This window comes from Coregonus lavaretus, assembly GCF_964263955.1.
Source record: "Coregonus lavaretus genome assembly, contig: HAP1_SCAFFOLD_647, whole genome shotgun sequence".
NCBI lineage: Eukaryota > Metazoa > Chordata > Actinopteri > Salmoniformes > Salmonidae > Coregonus > Coregonus lavaretus.
In genome coordinates, this window is record NW_028156749.1 from 90,001 (window position 1) to 109,857 (window position 19,857).

The window sequence follows — 19,857 nt, forward strand, 5'->3', positions numbered from 1 at the left end:
ACTTCTGACCCACTGGAATTGTGATACAGTGAATTATAAGTGAAATAATCTGTCTGTAAACAATTGTTGTAAAAATTACTTGTGTCATGCACAAAGTAGATGTCCTAACCGACTTGCCAGAAGGGAAAGCTTTCATCCTCATTCTGATTGATTAGGATAGCTTCTACTAACAGGTTGATTAGGATAGCTTCTACTAACAGGTTGATTAGGATAGCCTCTACTAACAGGTTGATTAGGATAGCCTCTACTAACAGGTTGATTAGGATAGCTTCTACTAACAGGTTGATTAGGATAGCCTCTACTAACAGGTTGATTAGGATAGCTTCTACTAACAGGTTGATTAGGATAGCTTCTACTAACAGGTTGATGAGGTTGATTAGGATAGCTTCTACTAACGGGTTGATTAGGATAGCTTCTACTAACAGGTTGATTAGGATAGCTTCTACTAACAGGTTGATGAGGTTGATTAGGATAGCTTCTACTAACGGGTTGATTAGGATAGCTTCTACTAACAGGTTGATGAGGATAGCTTCTACTAACGGGTTGATTAGGATAGCTTCTACTAACAGGTTGATGAGGATAGCTTCTACTAACAGGTTGATTAGGTTGATTAGGATTGCTTCTACTAACAGGTTGATTAGGATAGCTTCTACTAACAGGTTGATGAGGTTGATGAGGATAGCTTCTACTAACAGGTTGATTAGGATAGCTTCTACTAACAGGTTGATTAGGATAGCTTCTACTAACAGGTTGATTAGGATAGCTTCTACTAACAGGTTGATTAGGATAGCTTCTACTAACAGGTTGATGAGGTTGATTAGGATAGCTTTTACTAACAGGTTGATGAGGTTGATTAGGATAGCTTCTACTAACAGGTTGATTAGGATAGCTTCTACTAACAGGTTGATGAGGTTGATTAGGATAGCTTCTACTAACAGGTTGATTAGGATAGCTTCTACTAACAGGTTGATGAGGTTGATTAGGATAGCTTCTACTAACGGGTTGATTAGGATAGCTTCTACTAACAGGTTGATGAGGTTGATTAGGATAGCTTCTACTAACAGGTTGATGAGGTTGATTAGGATAGCTTCTACTAACAGGTTGATGAGGTTGATTAGGATAGCTTCTACTAACAGGTTGATGAGGTTGATTAGGATAGCTTCTACTAACAGGTTGATGAGGTTGATTAGGATAGCTTCTACTAACAGGTTGATGAGGTTGATTAGGATAGCTTCTACTAACAGGTTGATGAGGATAGCTTCTACTAACAGGTTGATTAGGATAGCTTCTACTAACAGGTTGATGAGGTTGATTAGGATAGCTTCTACTAACGGGTTGATTAGGATAGCTTCTACTAACAGGTTGATTAGGATAGCTTCTACTAACAGGTTGATGAGGATAGCTTCTACTAACAGGTTGATTAGGATAGCTTCTACTAACAGGTTGATGAGGTTGATGAGGATAGCTTCTACTAACAGGTTGATTAGGATAGCTTCTACTAACAGGTTGATGAGGATAGCTTCTACTAACAGGTTGATTAGGATAGCTTCTACTAACAGGTTGATGAGGTTGATGAGGATAGCTTCTACTAACAGGTTGATTAGGATAGCTTCTACTAACAGGTTGATGAGGATAGCTTCTACTAACAGGTTGATTAGGATAGCTTCTACTAACAGGTTGATGAGGTTGATTAGGATAGCTTCTACTAACAGGTTGATTAGGATAGCTTCTACTAACAGGTTGATTAGGATAGCTTCTACTAACAGGTTGATGAGGTTGATTAGGATAGCTTCTACTAACAGGTTGATGAGGTTGATTAGGATAGCTTCTACTAACAGGTTGATTAGGATAGCTTCTACTAACAGGTTGATGAGGATAGCTTCTACTAACAGGTTGATTAGGATAGCTTCTACTAACAGGTTGATTAGGTTGATTAGGATAGCTTCTACTAACAGGTTGATGAGGTTGATTAGGATAGCTTCTACTAACAGGTTGATTAGGATAGCTTCTACTAACAGGTTGATTAGGATAGCTTCTACTAACAGGTTGATGAGGTTGATTAGGATAGCTTCTACTAACAGGTTGATGAGGTTGGTTAGGATAGCTTCTACTAACAGGTTGATTAGGATAGCTTCTACTAACAGGTTGATGAGGTTGATTAGGATAGCTTCTACTAACGGGTTGATTAGGATAGCCTCTACTAACAGGTTGATTAGGATAGCTTCTACTAACAGGTTGATGAGGATAGCTTCTACTAACGGGTTGATTAGGATAGCTTCTACTAACAGGTTGATGAGGATAGCTTCTACTAACAGGTTGATTAGGATAGCTTCTACTAACAGGTTGATGAGGTTGATTAGGATAGCTTCTACTAACAGGTTGATTAGGATAGCTTCTACTAACAGGTTGATGAGGTTGATTAGGATAGCTTCTACTAACAGGTTGATGAGGTTGGTTAGGATAGCTTCTACTAACAGGTTGATTAGGATAGCTTCTACTAACAGGTTGATGAGGTTGATTAGGATAGCTTCTACTAACAGGTTGATTAGGATAGCTTCTACTAACAGGTTGATTAGGATAGCTTCAACTAACAGGTTGATTAGGATAGCTTCTACTAACAGGTTGATTAGGATAGCTTCTAATAACAGGTTGATTAGGATAGCTTCTACTAACAGGTTGATTAGGATAGCTTCTACTAACAGGTTGATTAGGATAGCTTCTACTAACAGGTTGATGAGGTTGATTAGGATAGCTTCTAATAACAGGTTGATTAGGATAGCCTCTACTAACAGGTTGATTAGGATAGCTTCTACTAACAAGTTGATTAGGATAGCTTCTATTAACAGGTTGATTAGGATAGCTTCTATTAACAGGTTGATTAGGATAGCTTCTACTAACAGGTTGATTAGGATAGCTTCTACTAACAGGTTGATTAGGATAGCTTCAACTAACAGGTTGATTAGGATAGCTTCTACTAACAGGTTGATTAGGATAGCTTTTACTAACAGGTTGATTAGGATAGCTTCTACTAACAGGTTGATTAGGATAGCTTCTACTAACAGGTTGATGAGGTTGATTAGGATAGCCTCTACTAACAGGTTGATTAGGATAGCTTCTACTAACAAGTTGATTAGGATAGCTTCTACTAACAGGTTGATGAGGTTGATTAGAATTGCTTCGACTAACAAGTTGATTAGGATAGCTTCTACTAACAGGTTGATAAGGTTGATTAGGATAGCTTCTACTAACAGGTTGATTAGGATAGCTTCTACTAACAGGTTGATGAGGTTGATTAGGTTTGCTTCTACTAACAGGTTGATTAGGATAGCTTCTACTAACAGGTTGATTAGGATAGCTTCTACTAACAGGTTGATTAGGATAGCTTCTACTAACAGGTTGATTAGGATAGCTTCTACTAACAGGTTGATGAGGTTGATTAGAATTGCTTCGACTAACAAGTTGATTAGGATAGCTTCTACTAACAGGTTGATAAGGTTGATTAGGATAGCTTCTACTAACAGGTTGATGAGGTTGATTAGGATAGCTTCTACTAACAGGTTGATGAGGTTGATTAGGATAGCTTATACTAACAGGTTGATGAGGTTGATTAGGATAGCTTCTACTAACAGGTTGATTAGGATAGCTTCTACTAACAGGTTGATTAGGATAGCTTCTACTAACAGGTTGATGAGGTTGATTAGGATAGCTTCTACTAACAGGTTGATAAGGTTGATTAGGATAGCTTCTACTAACAGGTTGATGAGGTTGATTAGGATAGCTTCTACTAACAGGTTGATGAGGTTGATTAGGATAGCTTCTACTAACAGGTTGATTAGGATAGCTTCTACTAACAGGTTGATGAGGTTGATTAGGATAGCTTCTACTAACAGGTTGATGAGGTTGATTAGGATAGCTTCTACTAACAGGTTGATTAGGATAGCTTCTACTAAAAGGTTGATTAGGATAGCTTCTACTAACAGGTTGATTAGGATAGCTTCTACTAACAGGTTGATGAGGTTGATTAGGATAGCTTCTACTAACAGGTTGATTAGGATAGCTTCTACTAACAGGTTGATTAGGATAGCTTCTACTAACAGGTTGATGAGGTTGGTTAGGATAGCTTCTACTAACATGTTGATTAGGTTGATTAGGATAGTTTCTACTAACAGGTTGATTAGGATAGCTTCTACTAACAGGTTGATGAGGCTGGTTAGGATAGCTTCTACAAACAGGTTGATGAGGTTGATTATGATAGTTTCTACTAACAGGTTGATTAGGATAGCTTCTACTAACAGGTTGATGAGGTTGATTAGGATAGCTTCCACTAACGGGTTGATTAGGATAGCTTCTACTAACAGGTTGATGAGGTTGATTAGGATTGCTTCTACTAACAGGTTGATGAGGTTGATTAGGATAGCTTATACTAACAGGTTGATTAGGATAGCTTCAACTAACAGGTTGATGAGGTTGATTAGGTTTGCTTCTACTAACAGGTTGATTAGGATAGCTTCTACTAACAGGTTGATGAGGTTGATTAGGTTTGCTTCTAATAACAGGTTGATGAGGTTGATTAGGATAGCTTCTACTAACAGGTTGATTAGGTTGATGAGGATAGCTTCTACTAACAGGTTGATTAGATTGATGAGGATAGCTTCTACTAACAGGTTGATTAGGATAGCTTCTACTAACAGGTTGATGAGGTTGATTAGGATAGCTTCTACTAACAGGTTGATGAGGATAGCTTCTACTAACAGGTTGATGAGGATAGCTTCTACTAACAGGTTGATTAGGATAGCTTCTACTAACAGGTTGATTAGGATAGCTTCTACTAACAGGTTGATTAGGATAGCTTCTACTAACAGGTTGATTAGGATAGCTTCTACTAACAGGTTGATTAGGATAGCTTCTACTAACAGGTTGATGAGGTTGATTAGGATAGCTTCTACTAACAGGTTGATGAGGATAGCTTCTACTAACAGGTTGATTAGGATAGCCTCTACTAACAGGTTGATTAGGATAGCTTCTACCAACAGGTTGATTAGGATAGCCTCTACTAACAGGTTGATTAGGATAGCTTCTACTAACAGGTTGATTAGGATAGCTTCTACTAACAGGTTGATTAGGATAGCTTCTACTAACAGGTTGATTAGGATAGCTTCTACTAACAGGTTGATGAGGTTGATTAGGATTGCTTCGACTAACAAGTTGATTAGGATAGCTTCTACTAACAGGTTGATTAGGTTGATTAGGATAGCTTCTACTAACAGGTTGATGAGGTTGATTAGGATAGCTTCTACTAACAGGTTGATTAGGATAGCTTCTACTAACAGGTTGATTAGGATAGCTTCTACTAACAGGTTGATGAGGTTGATTAGGATAGCTTCTACTAACAGGTTGATGAGGTTGATTAGGATAGCTTCTACTAACAGGTTGATTAGGATAGCTTCTACTAAAAGGTTGATTAGGATAGCTTCTACTAACAGGTTGATTAGGATAGCTTCTACTAACAAGTTGATGAGGTTGATTAGGATAGCTTCTACTAACAGGTTGATTAGGATAGCTTCTACTAACAGGTTGATGAGGTTGGTTAGGATAGCTTCTACTAACATGTTGATTAGGTTGATTAGGATAGTTTCTACTAACAGGTTGATTAGGATAGCTTCTACTAACAGGTTGATGAGGCTGGTTAGGATAGCTTCTACAAACAGGTTGATGAGGTTGATTAGGATAGTTTCTACTAACAGGTTGATTAGGACAGCTTCTACTAACAGGTTGATGAGGTTGATTAGGATAGCTTCCACTAACGGGTTGATTAGGATAGCTTCTACTAACAGGTTGATGAGGTTGATTAGGATTGCTTCTACTAACAGGTTGATGAGGTTGATTAGGATAGCTTATACTAACAGGTTGATTAGGATAGCTTCAACTAACAGGTTGATGAGGTTGATTAGGTTTGCTTATACTAACAGGTTGATTAGGATAGCTTCTACTAACAGGTTGATGAGGTTGATTAGGTTTGCTTCTAATAATTTAGGATAGCTTCTACTAACAGGTTGATTAGGATAGCTTCAACTAACAGGTTGATTAGGATAGCTTCTACTAACAGGTTGATTAGGATAGCTTCTACTAACAGGTTGATTAGGATAGCTTCTACTAACAGGTTGATTAGGATAGCTTCTACTAACAGGTTGATTAGGATAGCTTCAACTAACAGGTTGATTAGGATAGCTTCTACTAACAGGTTGATTAGGATAGCTTCTACTAACAGGTTGATTAGGATAGCTTCTACTAACAGGTTGATTAGGATAGCCTCTACTAACAGGTTGATTAGGATAGCTTCTACCAACAGGTTGATTAGGATAGCTTCAACTAACAGGTTGATTAGGATAGCTTCTACTAACAGGTTGATTAGGATAGCTTCTACTAACAGGTTGATTAGGATAGCTTCTACTAACAGGTTGATTAGGATAGCTTCTACTAACAGGTTGATTAGGATAGCTTCTACTAACAGGTTGATTAGGATAGCTTCAACTAACAGGTTGATGAGGTTGATTAGGTTTGCTTCTACTAACAGGTTGATTAGGATAGCTTCTACTAACAGGTTGATTAGGATAGCCTCTACTAACAGGTTGATTAGGATAGCTTCTACCAACAGGTTGATTAGGATAGCTTCAACTAACAGGTTGATTAGGATAGCTTCTACTAACAGGTTGATTAGGATAGCTTCTACTAACAGGTTGATTAGGATAGCTTCTACTAACAGGTTGATTAGGATAGCTTCTACTAACAGGTTGATTAGGATAGCTTCTACTAACAGGTTGATTAGGATAGCTTCAACTAACAGGTTGATTAGGATAGCTTCTACTAACAGGTTGATTAGGATAGCCTCTACTAACAGGTTGATTAGGATAGCTTCTACCAACAGGTTGATTAGGATAGCCTCTACTAACAGGTTGATTAGGATAGCTTCTACCAACAGGTTGATTAGGATAGCCTCTACTAACAGGTTGATTAGGATAGCCTCTACTTACAGGTTGATTAGGATAGCTTCTACTAACAGGTTGATGAGGTTGATTAGGGTAGCTTCTACTAACAGGTTGAAGAGGTTGATTAGGGTAGCTTCTACTAACAGATTGATTAGGATAGCTTCTACTAACAGGTTGATGAGGTTGATTAGGATAGCTTCTACTAACAGGTTGATTAGGATAGCTTCTACTAACAGGTTGATTAGGGTAGCTTCTACTAACAGGTTGAAGAGGTTGATGAGGATAGCCTCTACTTACAGGTTGATTAGGATAGCTTCTACTAACAGGTTGATGAGGTTGATTAGGATAGCTTCTACTAACAGGTTGATTAGGATAGCTTCTACTAACAGGTTGATGAGGTTGATTAGGATAGCTTCTACTAACAGGTTGATTAGGTTGATGAGGATAGCTTCTACTAACAGGTTGATTAGATTGATGAGGATAGCTTCTACTAACAGGTTGATTAGGATAGCTTCTACTAACAGGTTGATGAGGTTGATTAGGATAGCTTCTACTAACAGGTTGATGAGGATAGCTTCTACTAACAGGTTGATGAGGATAGCTTCAACTAACAGGTTGATTAGGATAGCTTCTACTAACAGGTTGATTAGGATAGCCTCTACTAACAGGTTGATTAGGATAGCTTCTACCAACAGGTTGATTAGGATAGCCTCTACTAACAGGTTGATTAGGATAGCTTCTACCAACAGGTTGATTAGGATAGCCTCTACTAACAGGTTGATTAGGATAGCCTCTACTTACAGGTTGATTAGGATAGCTTCTACTAACAGGTTGATGAGGTTGATTAGGGTAGCTTCTACTAACAGGTTGAAGAGGTTGATTAGGGTAGCTTCTACTAACAGATTGATTAGGATAGCTTCTACTAACAGGTTGATGAGGTTGATTAGGATAGCTTCTACTAACAGGTTGATTAGGGTAGCTTCTACTAACAGGTTGAAGAGGTTGATGAGGATAGCCTCTACTTACAGGTTGATTAGGATAGCTTCTACTAACAGGTTGATGAGGTTGATTAGGATAGCTTCTACTAACAGGTTGATGAGGTTGATTAGGATAGCTTCTACTAACAGGTTGATTAGGTTGATTAGGATAGCTTCTACTAACAGGTTGATTAGGTTGATGAGGATAGCTTATACTAACAGGTTGATTAGGATAGCTTCTACTAACAGGTTGATGAGGTTGATTAGGATAGCTTCTACTAACAGGTTGATTAGGTTGATGAGGATAGCTTCTACTAACAGGTTGATTAGATTGATGAGGATAGCTTCTACTAACAGGTTGATTAGGATAGCTTCTACTAACAGGTTGATGAGGTTGATTAGGATAGCTTCTACTAACAGGTTGATGAGGATAGCTTCTACTAACAGGTTGATGAGGATAGCTTCTACTAACAGGTTGATTAGGATAGCTTCTACTAACAGGTTGATGAGGTTGATTAGGATAGTTTCTACTAACAGGTTGATTAGGACAGCTTCTACTAACAGGTTGATGAGGTTGATTAGGATAGCTTCCACTAACGGGTTGATTAGGATAGCTTCTACTAACAGGTTGATGAGGTTGATTAGGATTGCTTCTACTAACAGGTTGATGAGGTTGATTAGGATAGCTTATACTAACAGGTTGATTAGGATAGCTTCAACTAACAGGTTGATGAGGTTGATTAGGTTTGCTTATACTAACAGGTTGATTAGGATAGCTTCTACTAACAGGTTGATGAGGTTGATTAGGTTTGCTTCTAATAATTTAGGATAGCTTCTACTAACAGGTTGATTAGGATAGCTTCAACTAACAGGTTGATTAGGATAGCTTCTACTAACAGGTTGATTAGGATAGCTTCTACTAACAGGTTGATTAGGATAGCTTCTACTAACAGGTTGATTAGGATAGCTTCTACTAACAGGTTGATTAGGATAGCTTCAACTAACAGGTTGATTAGGATAGCTTCTACTAACAGGTTGATTAGGATAGCTTCTACTAACAGGTTGATTAGGATAGCTTCTACTAACAGGTTGATTAGGATAGCCTCTACTAACAGGTTGATTAGGATAGCTTCTACCAACAGGTTGATTAGGATAGCTTCAACTAACAGGTTGATTAGGATAGCTTCTACTAACAGGTTGATTAGGATAGCTTCTACTAACAGGTTGATTAGGATAGCTTCTACTAACAGGTTGATTAGGATAGCTTCTACTAACAGGTTGATTAGGATAGCTTCTACTAACAGGTTGATTAGGATAGCTTCAACTAACAGGTTGATGAGGTTGATTAGGTTTGCTTCTACTAACAGGTTGATTAGGATAGCTTCTACTAACAGGTTGATTAGGATAGCCTCTACTAACAGGTTGATTAGGATAGCTTCTACCAACAGGTTGATTAGGATAGCTTCAACTAACAGGTTGATTAGGATAGCTTCTACTAACAGGTTGATTAGGATAGCTTCTACTAACAGGTTGATTAGGATAGCTTCTACTAACAGGTTGATTAGGATAGCTTCTACTAACAGGTTGATTAGGATAGCTTCTACTAACAGGTTGATTAGGATAGCTTCAACTAACAGGTTGATTAGGATAGCTTCTACTAACAGGTTGATTAGGATAGCCTCTACTAACAGGTTGATTAGGATAGCTTCTACCAACAGGTTGATTAGGATAGCCTCTACTAACAGGTTGATTAGGATAGCTTCTACCAACAGGTTGATTAGGATAGCCTCTACTAACAGGTTGATTAGGATAGCCTCTACTTACAGGTTGATTAGGATAGCTTCTACTAACAGGTTGATGAGGTTGATTAGGGTAGCTTCTACTAACAGGTTGAAGAGGTTGATTAGGGTAGCTTCTACTAACAGATTGATTAGGATAGCTTCTACTAACAGGTTGATGAGGTTGATTAGGATAGCTTCTACTAACAGGTTGATTAGGATAGCTTCTACTAACAGGTTGATTAGGGTAGCTTCTACTAACAGGTTGAAGAGGTTGATGAGGATAGCCTCTACTTACAGGTTGATTAGGATAGCTTCTACTAACAGGTTGATGAGGTTGATTAGGATAGCTTCTACTAACAGGTTGATTAGGATAGCTTCTACTAACAGGTTGATGAGGTTGATTAGGATAGCTTCTACTAACAGGTTGATTAGGTTGATGAGGATAGCTTCTACTAACAGGTTGATTAGATTGATGAGGATAGCTTCTACTAACAGGTTGATTAGGATAGCTTCTACTAACAGGTTGATGAGGTTGATTAGGATAGCTTCTACTAACAGGTTGATGAGGATAGCTTCTACTAACAGGTTGATGAGGATAGCTTCTACTAACAGGTTGATTAGGATAGCTTCTACTAACAGGTTGATGAGGTTGATGAGGATAGCTTCTACTAACAGGTTGATAAGGTTTATGAGGATAGCTTATACTAATAGGTTGATAAGGTTGATGAGGATAGCTTCTACTAACAGGTTGATAAGGTTGATGAGGATAGCTTCTACTAACAGGTTGAGTTTTAATGTAAAGATTGTAGCCCAGATACAGTACATAGGAGATGGCAGTAATGCGTAATATGATGATAATAATTCCGTACTATAATTCAGGCATGTGTGAGTTCTGACCTTGTGGTTGGTGGCATCCAGGATGAACTGGGCTCTGACTCCGTTGTTCTCTGGGGAGCGATAGTCGAAGAGGGAGTTGGTCAGGTAGGTCATACCTTTATTGCTCAGACTCTCTCCACAGCTGAAGAACACTGCCTCCTGAGGGGAGGAGGACAGACACACAGAACACAGTACAGACTCACTTACACAGTCCTCCTCTACATCAGAACACAGTATAGAAACAGACTCACTGACACAGTCCTCCTCTACATCAGAACACAGTATAGAAACAGACTGACACAGTCCTCCTCTACATCAGAACACAGTATAGAAACAGACTGACACAGTCCTCCTCTACATCAGAACACAGTATAGAAACAGACTGACACAGTCCTCCTCTACATCAGAACACAGTATAGAAACAGACTGACACAGTCCTCCTCTACATCAGAACACAGTATAGAAACAGACTCACTGACACAGTCCTCCTCTACATCAGAACACAGTATAGAAACAGACTGACACAGTCCTCCTCTACATCAGAACACAGTATAGAAACAGACTGACACAGTCCTCCTCTACATCAGAACACAGTATAGAAACAGACTGACACAGTCCTCCTCTACATCAGAACACAGTATAGAAACAGACTGACACAGTCCTCCTCTACATCAGAACACAGTATAGAAACAGACTGACACAGTCCTCCTCTACATCAGAACACAGTATAGAAACAGACTGACACAGTCCTCCTCTACATCAGAACACAGTATAGAAACAGACTCACTGACACAGTCCTCCTCTACATCAGAACACAGTATAGAAACAGACTGTCACCTCATTCAACCTTTATCTATCCACATCTGTTTCATTGATAATCTCTTTAGGAAGAGAGTGTGACCTCCCTCAGTCCTCCTCTACATCACAATAGCAGAGACACCTCCCTCAGTCCTCCTCTACATCACAATAGCAGAGACACCTCTCTCAGTCCTCCACTACATCACAATATAAGAAGAGAGACCTCCCTCAGTCCTCCTCTACAACATCACAATAGAAGAAGAGACCTCCCTCAGTCCTCCTCTAAAACACAATAGTAGAGAGACTTCCCTAAGTCCTCCTCTATATCATAATAGAAGAAGAGACCTCCCTCAGTCCTCCTCTACATCATAATAGAAGAAGAGACCTCCCTCAGTCCTCCTCTACATCACAATAGCAGAGACACCTCTCTCAGTCCTCCACTACATCACAATAGAAGAAGAGAGACCTCCCTCAGTCCTCCTCTACAACATCACAATAGAAGAGAGACCTTTCTCAGTCCTCCTCTACAACATTACAATAGAAGAGAGACCTCCCTCAATCCTCCTCTACATCACAATAGAAGAGAGACCTCCCTCAGTCCTCCTCTACATCATAATAGAAGAGAGACCTCCCTCAGTTCTCCTCTACATCACAATAGAAGAAGAGAGACCTCCCTCAGTCCTCCTCTACATCACAATAGAAGAAGAGAGACCTCCCTCAGTCCTCCTCTACATCATAATAGAAGAGAGACCTCCCTCAGTCCTCCTCTACATCACAATAGAAGAAGAGACCTCCCATCAGTCCTCCTCTACATCACAATAGAAGAGAGACCTCCCTCAGTCCTCCTCTACATCACAATAGAAGAGAGACCTCCCTCAGTCCTCCTCTACATCATAATAGAATAAGAGACCTCCCTCAGTCCTCCTCTACAACATAATAGAAGAAGAGACCTCCCTCAGTCCTCCTCTACAACATAATAGAAGAAGAGACCTCCCTCAGTCCTCCTCTACATCACAATAGAAGAAGAGACCTCCCTCAGTCCTCCTCTATATCACATCCTGCTGTCAACACAACCGTTTCAGGAGACTTGTGGGTTACACAGAACATAGCAGTATTACACAAGTTTTTATCATAGTTTTAACCAACAACCAAACCAAACCACACGAAAGGTTCACTTTGAGAGATGTTAGTAACCAAACCACATGGCAGGTTCACTTTGAGAGTTGTTAGTCTGAGGTAAAGGCCACAGGAGAGGAGGTTTGAGGAGAGGAAGGAGAGGAGTTGAGGAAGGAGTGGACAGTTGAGGAAGGAGAGGAAGGAGAGGAGAGTTGAGGAAGGAGAGGAGGGTTGAGGAAGGAGAGGAAGGAGAGGAGGGTTGAGGAAGGAGAGGAAGGAGAGGAAGGAGAGGAGGGTTGAGGAAGGAGAGGAAGGAGAGGAGAATTGAGGAAGGAGAGGGGAGTTGAGGAAGGAGAGGAGGGAGATGAAGGAGAGGAAGGAGAGGAGGGTTGAGGAAGGAGAGGAAGGAGAGGAGGGTTGAGGAAGGAGAGGAGGGAGAGGAGAGTTGAGGAAGGAGAAAGGAGAGGAGGTTTGAGGAAAGAGAGGAGGGTTGAGGAAAGAGAGGAGGGTTGAGGAAAGAGAGGAGGGTTGAGGAAGGAGAGGAGAGTTGAGGAAGGAGAGGAGGGAGAGGAAGGAGCGGAAGGAGAGGAGGGTTGAGGAAGGAGAGGATGGAGAGGAGGGTTGAGGAAGGAGAGGAAGGAGAGGAAGGTTGAGGAAGGAGGATTGAGGAAGGAGAGAAAGGAGAGGAGGGTTGAGGAAGGAGAGGAGGGTTGAGGAAGGAGAGGAAAGGAGGGTTGAGGAAGGAGAGGAGAATTGAGGAAGGAGAGGAATGAGAGGAGGGTTGAGGAAGGACAGGAGGATTGAGGAAGGAGAGGAAGGTTGAGGAAGGAGAGGAGGGTTGAGGAAGGAGAGGAAGGAGAGGATGGTTGAGGAAGGAGAGAAAGGAGAGGAGGGTTGAGGAGAGGAGAGGGGGGTTGAGGAGAGGAGAAGAGGGTGGAGGAAGGAGAGGAGATTGAGGAAAGGAGAAGAGGGTTGAGGAAGGAGAGGAAGGAGGTTTGAGGTGAAACTGAGCCTGGTTCCCTACCTCCTCCTGTCTGTTCAAGTTCTCCTCAAAGTCCCGCACTCCCATGATGCCTTTCAGGCAGAGCGCCCGGACGCCCACAATGCCAATCTGACAGTCGAAGAAGGGTTCCCCCATCATCAGCACCTAGAGAAGAGGAGAGGTGAAGAGAGGAGGAAGAGAGGGTGAGAGGGACAGGAGAGTAGAAGACAGGAGAGGAGTGAGAGAGGAGAGGAGAGGAGAGGAGAGGAGAGGAGAGGAGAGGAGAGGAGAGGAGAGGAGAGGAGAGGAGAGGAGAGGAGAGGAGAGCGATCAAATCACTGGCTACTAGGGAAATGGGACAGACTGAGGAACCTTCCCTACGGTGGAGAAGCACGGTCTAAAACAGGCCACATAACTGCATTCATTCACAGAAAGGAATGAAACCACCTGCGGTAAAAGGTTTAAGAGCCCACATCATTGGCCTATCATGAACAGGGCTCTTTAACCGTGATTATCGTGTGGCTGTTTTACTCTGTGGTGTTGGTGAAGTTACAATGTCATTATGCCATTATGAAAGACCTGGGTCAGATGAAGGCTACCACTCTCAATGTGCTGTAGTAGTCTGGAACCACTAGTTGTCCCAAATGGCTCCCCATTCCCTAGATAGTGCACTACTTTAGACTAGGACCCAGAGGGCTTTGGTTAAAAGTAGTGCACTAAATAGGGAATAGAGTGCCATTTGGGAAGCAGCCTAAGTGTGGTTCCCTTGCTTACCGTGGGTTCCCTTTAACCAGACCAATAAAACATTATGTTTTAATAATTACAAGCCCTGCTTTCCCTGTTTTACCATTCCCCTCTCCTCTCCCTGCTTCCACAGACCTCCTCCTCTTCCCCCGTTTTACCATTCCCCTCTCCTCTCCTCTCCTCTCCCTGCTTCCACGGACCTCCTCCTCTTCCCCCGTTTTACCATTCCCCTCTCCTCTCCTCTCCTCTCCCTGCTTCCACGGACCTCCTCCTCTTCCCCCGTTTTACCATTCCCCTCTCCTCTCCTCTCCTCTCCCTGCTTCCACAGACCTCCTCCTCTTCCCCCGTTTTACCATTCCCCTATCCTCTCCTCTCCTCTCCCTGCTTCCACGGCCCTCCTCCTCCTCCTCCTGGTCGGTGTTCAACAGCCTCCCTCCCTTCCAGCAGAAGCATCAATTTAAGAAATTGGCAATGGTTGTAGATTCTCCCCCCCCCCCATCTGTTACAGTACTTTGGGAGACTTGCCGGAGACCCAGGTAATCAGTATCCCAGAGAATAAGGTATAAAAATATTTTGAATGCCGAGGGGAACAGGGAAAGGGTCTGGGTCGGGGTCTGCTCCTGGGCTGTGAATTCCACTGGATCCAGCCATTAGACGAGTGACCTGGAGAGAGTTTATGAACGTACTAAGAGTGAGAATTAAAACACCTCGGTCCAAGAGTCTGCCTCTCTTTAAATATTATGTATAATAATACAGGCTTATAAAGAAGGACCGGTAGATGAACAGTCTGAGGGATTATATTAAAGTATGTTGTAGTATAGTCACAGTGAGGGATGATAGTAAAGTATGTTGTAGTGTAGTCACAGTGAGGGATGATAGTAAAGTATGTTGTAGTGTAGTCACAGTGAGGGATGATAGTAAAGTCTGTTATAGTGTAGTCACAGTGAGTGATGATAGTAAAGTATGTTGTGGTGTAGTCACAGTGAGGGATGATAGTAAAGTATGTTATAGTGTAGTCACAGTGAGGGATGATAGTAAAGTATGTTGTAGTGTAGTCACAGTGAGGGATGATAGTAAAGTATGTTATAGTGTAGTCACAGTGAGGGATGATAGTAAAGTATGTTGTAGTGTAGTCACAGTGAGGGATGATAGTAAAGTATGTTATAGTGTAGTCACAGTGAGGGATGATAGTAAAGTATGTTATAGTGTAGTCACAGTGAGGGATGATAGTAAAGTATGTTGTAGTGTAGTCACAGTGAGGGATGATAGTAAAGTATGTTGTAGTGTAGTCACAGTGAGGGATGATAGTAAAGTATGTTATAGTGTAGTCACAGTGAGGGATGATAGTAAAGTATGTTGTAGTGTAGTCACAGTGAGGGATGATAGTAAAGTATGTTGTAGTGTAGTCACAGTGAGGGATGATAGTAAAGTATGTTATAGTGTAGTCACAGTGAGGGATGATAGTAAAGTATGTTATAGTGTAGTCACAGTGAGGGATGATAGTAAAGTATGTTGTAGTGTAGTCACAGTGAGGGATGATAGTAAAGTATGTTATAGTGTAGTCACAGTGAGGGATGATATTAAAGTATGTTATAGTGTAGTCACAGTGAGGGATGATATTAAAGTATGTTGTAGTGTAGTCACAGTGAGGGATGATAGTAAAGTCTGTTATAGTGTAGTCACAGTGAGGGATGATAGTAAAGTATGTTGTAGTGTAGTCACAGTGAGGGATGATAGTAAAGTATGTTATAGTGTAGTCACAGTGAGGGATGATAGTAAAGTATGTTGTAGTGTAGTCACAGTGAGGGATGATAGTAAAGTATGTTATAGTGTAGTCACAGTGAGGGATGATAGTAAAGTATGTTGTAGTGTAGTCACAGTGAGGGATGATAGTAAAGTCTGTTATAGTGTAGTCACAGTGAGGGATGATAGTAAAGTATGTTGTAGTGTAGTCACAGTGAGGGATGATAGTAAAGTATGTTATAGTGTAGTCACAGTGAGGGATGATAGTAAAGTCTGTTATAGTGTAGTCACAGTGAGGGATGATAGTAAAGTATGTTGTAGTGTAGTCACAGTGAGGGATGATAGTAAAGTATGTTATAGTGTAGTCACAGTGAGGGATGATAGTAAAGTCTGTTATAGTGTAGTCACAGTGAGGGATGATAGTAAAGTATGTTGTAGTGTAGTCACAGTGAGGGATGATAGTAAAGTATGTTATAGTGTAGTCACAGTGAGGGATGATAGTAAAGTCTGTTATAGTGTAGTCACAGTGAGGGATGATAGTAAAGTATGTTGTAGTGTAGTCACAGTGAGGGATGATAGTAAAGTATGTTATAGTGTAGTCACAGTGAGGGATGATAGTAAAGTATGTTGTAGTGTAGTCACAGTGAGGGATGATAGTAAAGTATGTTGTAGTGTAGTCACAGTGAGGGATGATAGTAAAGTATGTTATAGTGTAGTCACAGTGAGGGATGATATTAAAGTATGTTGTAGTGTAGTCACAGTGAGGGATGATAGTAAAGTATGTTATAGTGTAGTCGCAGTGAGGGATTATATTAAAGTATGTTATAGTGTAGTCACAGTGAGGGATTATATTAAAGTATGTTATAGTGTAGTCACAGTGAGGGATGATAGTAAAGTATGATATAGTGTAATCACAGTGAGGGATGATATTAAAGTCTTATAGTGTAGTCACAGTGAGGGATTATATTAAAGTATGTTATAGTGTAGTCACAGTGAGGGATGATAGTAAAGGGATGATATTAAAGGGATGATATTAAAGCCTGTTATAGTGTAGTCACAGTGAGGGATGATATTAAAGTCTGTTATAGTGTAGTCACAGTGAGGGATGATATTAAAGTATGTTATAGTGTAGTCACAGTGAGGGATGATAGTAAAGTATGTTATAGTGTAATCACAGTGAGGGATGATATTAAAGTATGTTATAGTGTAGTCACAGTGAGGGATGATATTAAAGTATGTTATAGTGTAGTCACAGTGAGGGATGATAGTAAAGTATGTTGTAGTGTAGTCACAGTGAGGGATGATATTAAAGTATGTTATAGTGTAGTCACCGTGAGGGATGATATTAACATATGTTGTAGTGTAGTCACAGTGAGGGATTATATTAAAGTATGTTGTAGTGTAGTCACAGTGAGGGATGATATTAAAGTCTGTTATAGTGTAGTCACAGTGAGGGATTCTATTAAAGCCTGTTATAGTGTAGTCACAGTGAGGGATGATATTAAAGTATGTTATAGTGTAGTCACAGTGAGGGATTATAGTAAAGTATGTTATAGTGTAATCACAGTGAGGGATGATATTAAAGTATGTTATAGTGTAGTCACAGTGAGGGATGATATTAAAGTATGTTATAGTGTAGTCACAGTGAGGGATGATATTAAAGTATGTTATAGTGTAGTCACAGTGAGGGATGATATTAAAGTATGTTATAGTGTAGTCACAGTGAGGGATGATAGTAAAGTATGTTATAGTGTAATCACAGTGAGGGATGATATTAAAGTCTGTTATAGTGTAGTCACAGTGAGGGATGATATTAAAGTATGTTATAGTGTAGTCACAGTGAGGGATGATAGTAAAGTATGTTGTAGTGTAGTCACAGTGAGGGATGATATTAAAGTATGTTATAGTGTAGTCACCGTGAGGGATGATATTAACATATGTTGTAGTGTAGTCACAGTGAGGGATTATATTAAAGTATGTTGTAGTGTAGTCACAGTGAGGGATGATATTAAAGTATGTTATAGTGTAGTCACAGTGAGGGATGCTATTAAAGCCTGTTATAGTGTAGTCACAGTGAGGGATGATATTAAAGTATGTTATAGTGTAGTCACAGTGAGGGATGATATTAAAGTATGTTATAGTGTAGTCACAGTGAGGGATGATATTAAAGTATGTTATAGTGTAGTCACAGTGAGGGATGATATTAAAGTATGTTATAGTGTAGTCACAGTGAGGGATTATATTAAAGTATGTTATAGTGTAGTCACAGTGAGGGATTATATTAAAGTATGTTATAGTGTAGTCACAGTGAGGGATGATAGTAAAGGGATGATATTAAAGGGATGATATTAAAGCCTGTTATAGTGTAGTCACAGTGAGGGATGATATTAAAGTATGTTATAGTGTAGTCACAGTGAGGGATGATATTAAAGTATGTTATAGTGTAGTCACAGTGAGGGATGATATTAAAGTCTGTTATAGTGTAGTCACAGTGAGGGATGATGATATTAAAGTATGTTATAGTGTAGTCACAGTGAGGGATGATATTAAAGTATGTTATAGTGTAGTCACAGTGAGGGATGATATTAAAGTATGTTATAGTGTAGTCACAGTGAGGGATGATATTAAAGTATGTTATAGTGTAGTCACAGTGAGGGATGATATTAAAGTATGTTAGAGTGTAGTCACAGTGAGGGATGATATTAAAGTATGTTATAGTGTAGTCACAGTGAGGGATGATGAAGTCTGTTATAGTGTAGTCACAGTGAGGGATGATATTAAAGTATGTTATAGTGTAGTCACAGTGAGGGATGATGAAGTCTTATGGTGTAGTCACAGTGAGGGATGATATTAGAGGACTGAGCACGCCCCCATTCTCATCGACGGGGCTGTCGTGGAACAGGTTGAGAGCTTCAAGTTCCTTGGTGTCCACATCACCAACGAACTATCACGGTCCAAACACACCAAGACAGTCGTGAAGAGGGCACGACAAAGCCTATTCCCCCTCAGGAGACTGAAAAGATTTGGCATGGGTCCTCAGATCCTCAAAACATCCTACAGCTGCACCATCGAGAGCATCCTGACTGGTTGCATCACCGCCTGGTATGGCAACTGCTTGGCCTCCGACCGCAAGGCACTACAGAGGGTAGTGCGTACGGCCCAGTACATCACTGGGGCCAAGCTTCCTGCCATCCAGGACCTCTATACCAGGCGGTGTCAGAGGAAGGCCCTCAAAATTGTCAAAGACTCCAGCCACCCTAGTCATAGACTGTTCTCGCTGCTACCGCACGGCAAGCGGTACCGGAGTGCCAAGTCTAGGTCCAAAAGACTTCTCAACAGCTTCTACCCCCAAGCCATAAGACTCCTGAACAGCTAATCATGGCTACCCGGACTATTTGCACTGCCCCCCACCGCCACCCCCCACCCCATCTTTTTACGCTGCTGCTACTCTTCTAATTATTTATGCATAGTCACTTTAACTCTACCCACATGTACATATTACTTCAACTACCTCAACTAAAAGGTGCCCCCGCACATTGACTCTGCACCGGTACCCCCCTGTATATATAGCCTCCCTACTGTTATTTTATTTTACTTCTGCTCTTTTTTTTCTCAACACTTTTTTGTTGTTGTTTTATTTTACCTTTTTTATTAAAAATAAATGCACTGTTGGTTAAGGGCTGTAAGTAAGCATTTTACTGTAATGTCTGCACCTGTTGTATTCGGCGCATGTGGCCAATAAAATGTCATCTGATTTGATTTGATTATTAAAGCATGTTGTAGTGTAGTCACAGTGAGGGATGATATTAAAGTATGTTATAGTGTAGTCACAGTGAGGGATGATATTAACATAT

General features: G+C 40.5%; 1 protein-coding gene across 1 annotated transcript in view; it reads right to left on the reverse strand.

Annotated features, from left to right (window-relative positions):
- The window catches only part of LOC311126014 (intermembrane lipid transfer protein VPS13B-like), a gene marked incomplete at its 3' end in the record, with an annotated part of 210,680 nt that overhangs the window by 86,266 nt on the left and 104,557 nt on the right, over window positions 1-19,857 (reverse strand). The window contains 2 exon segments of the mRNA XM_084200044.1: window positions 10,642-10,779; window positions 13,559-13,681. Coding sequence (XP_084056170.1) covers window positions 10,642-10,779; window positions 13,559-13,681 — 261 coding nt within the window.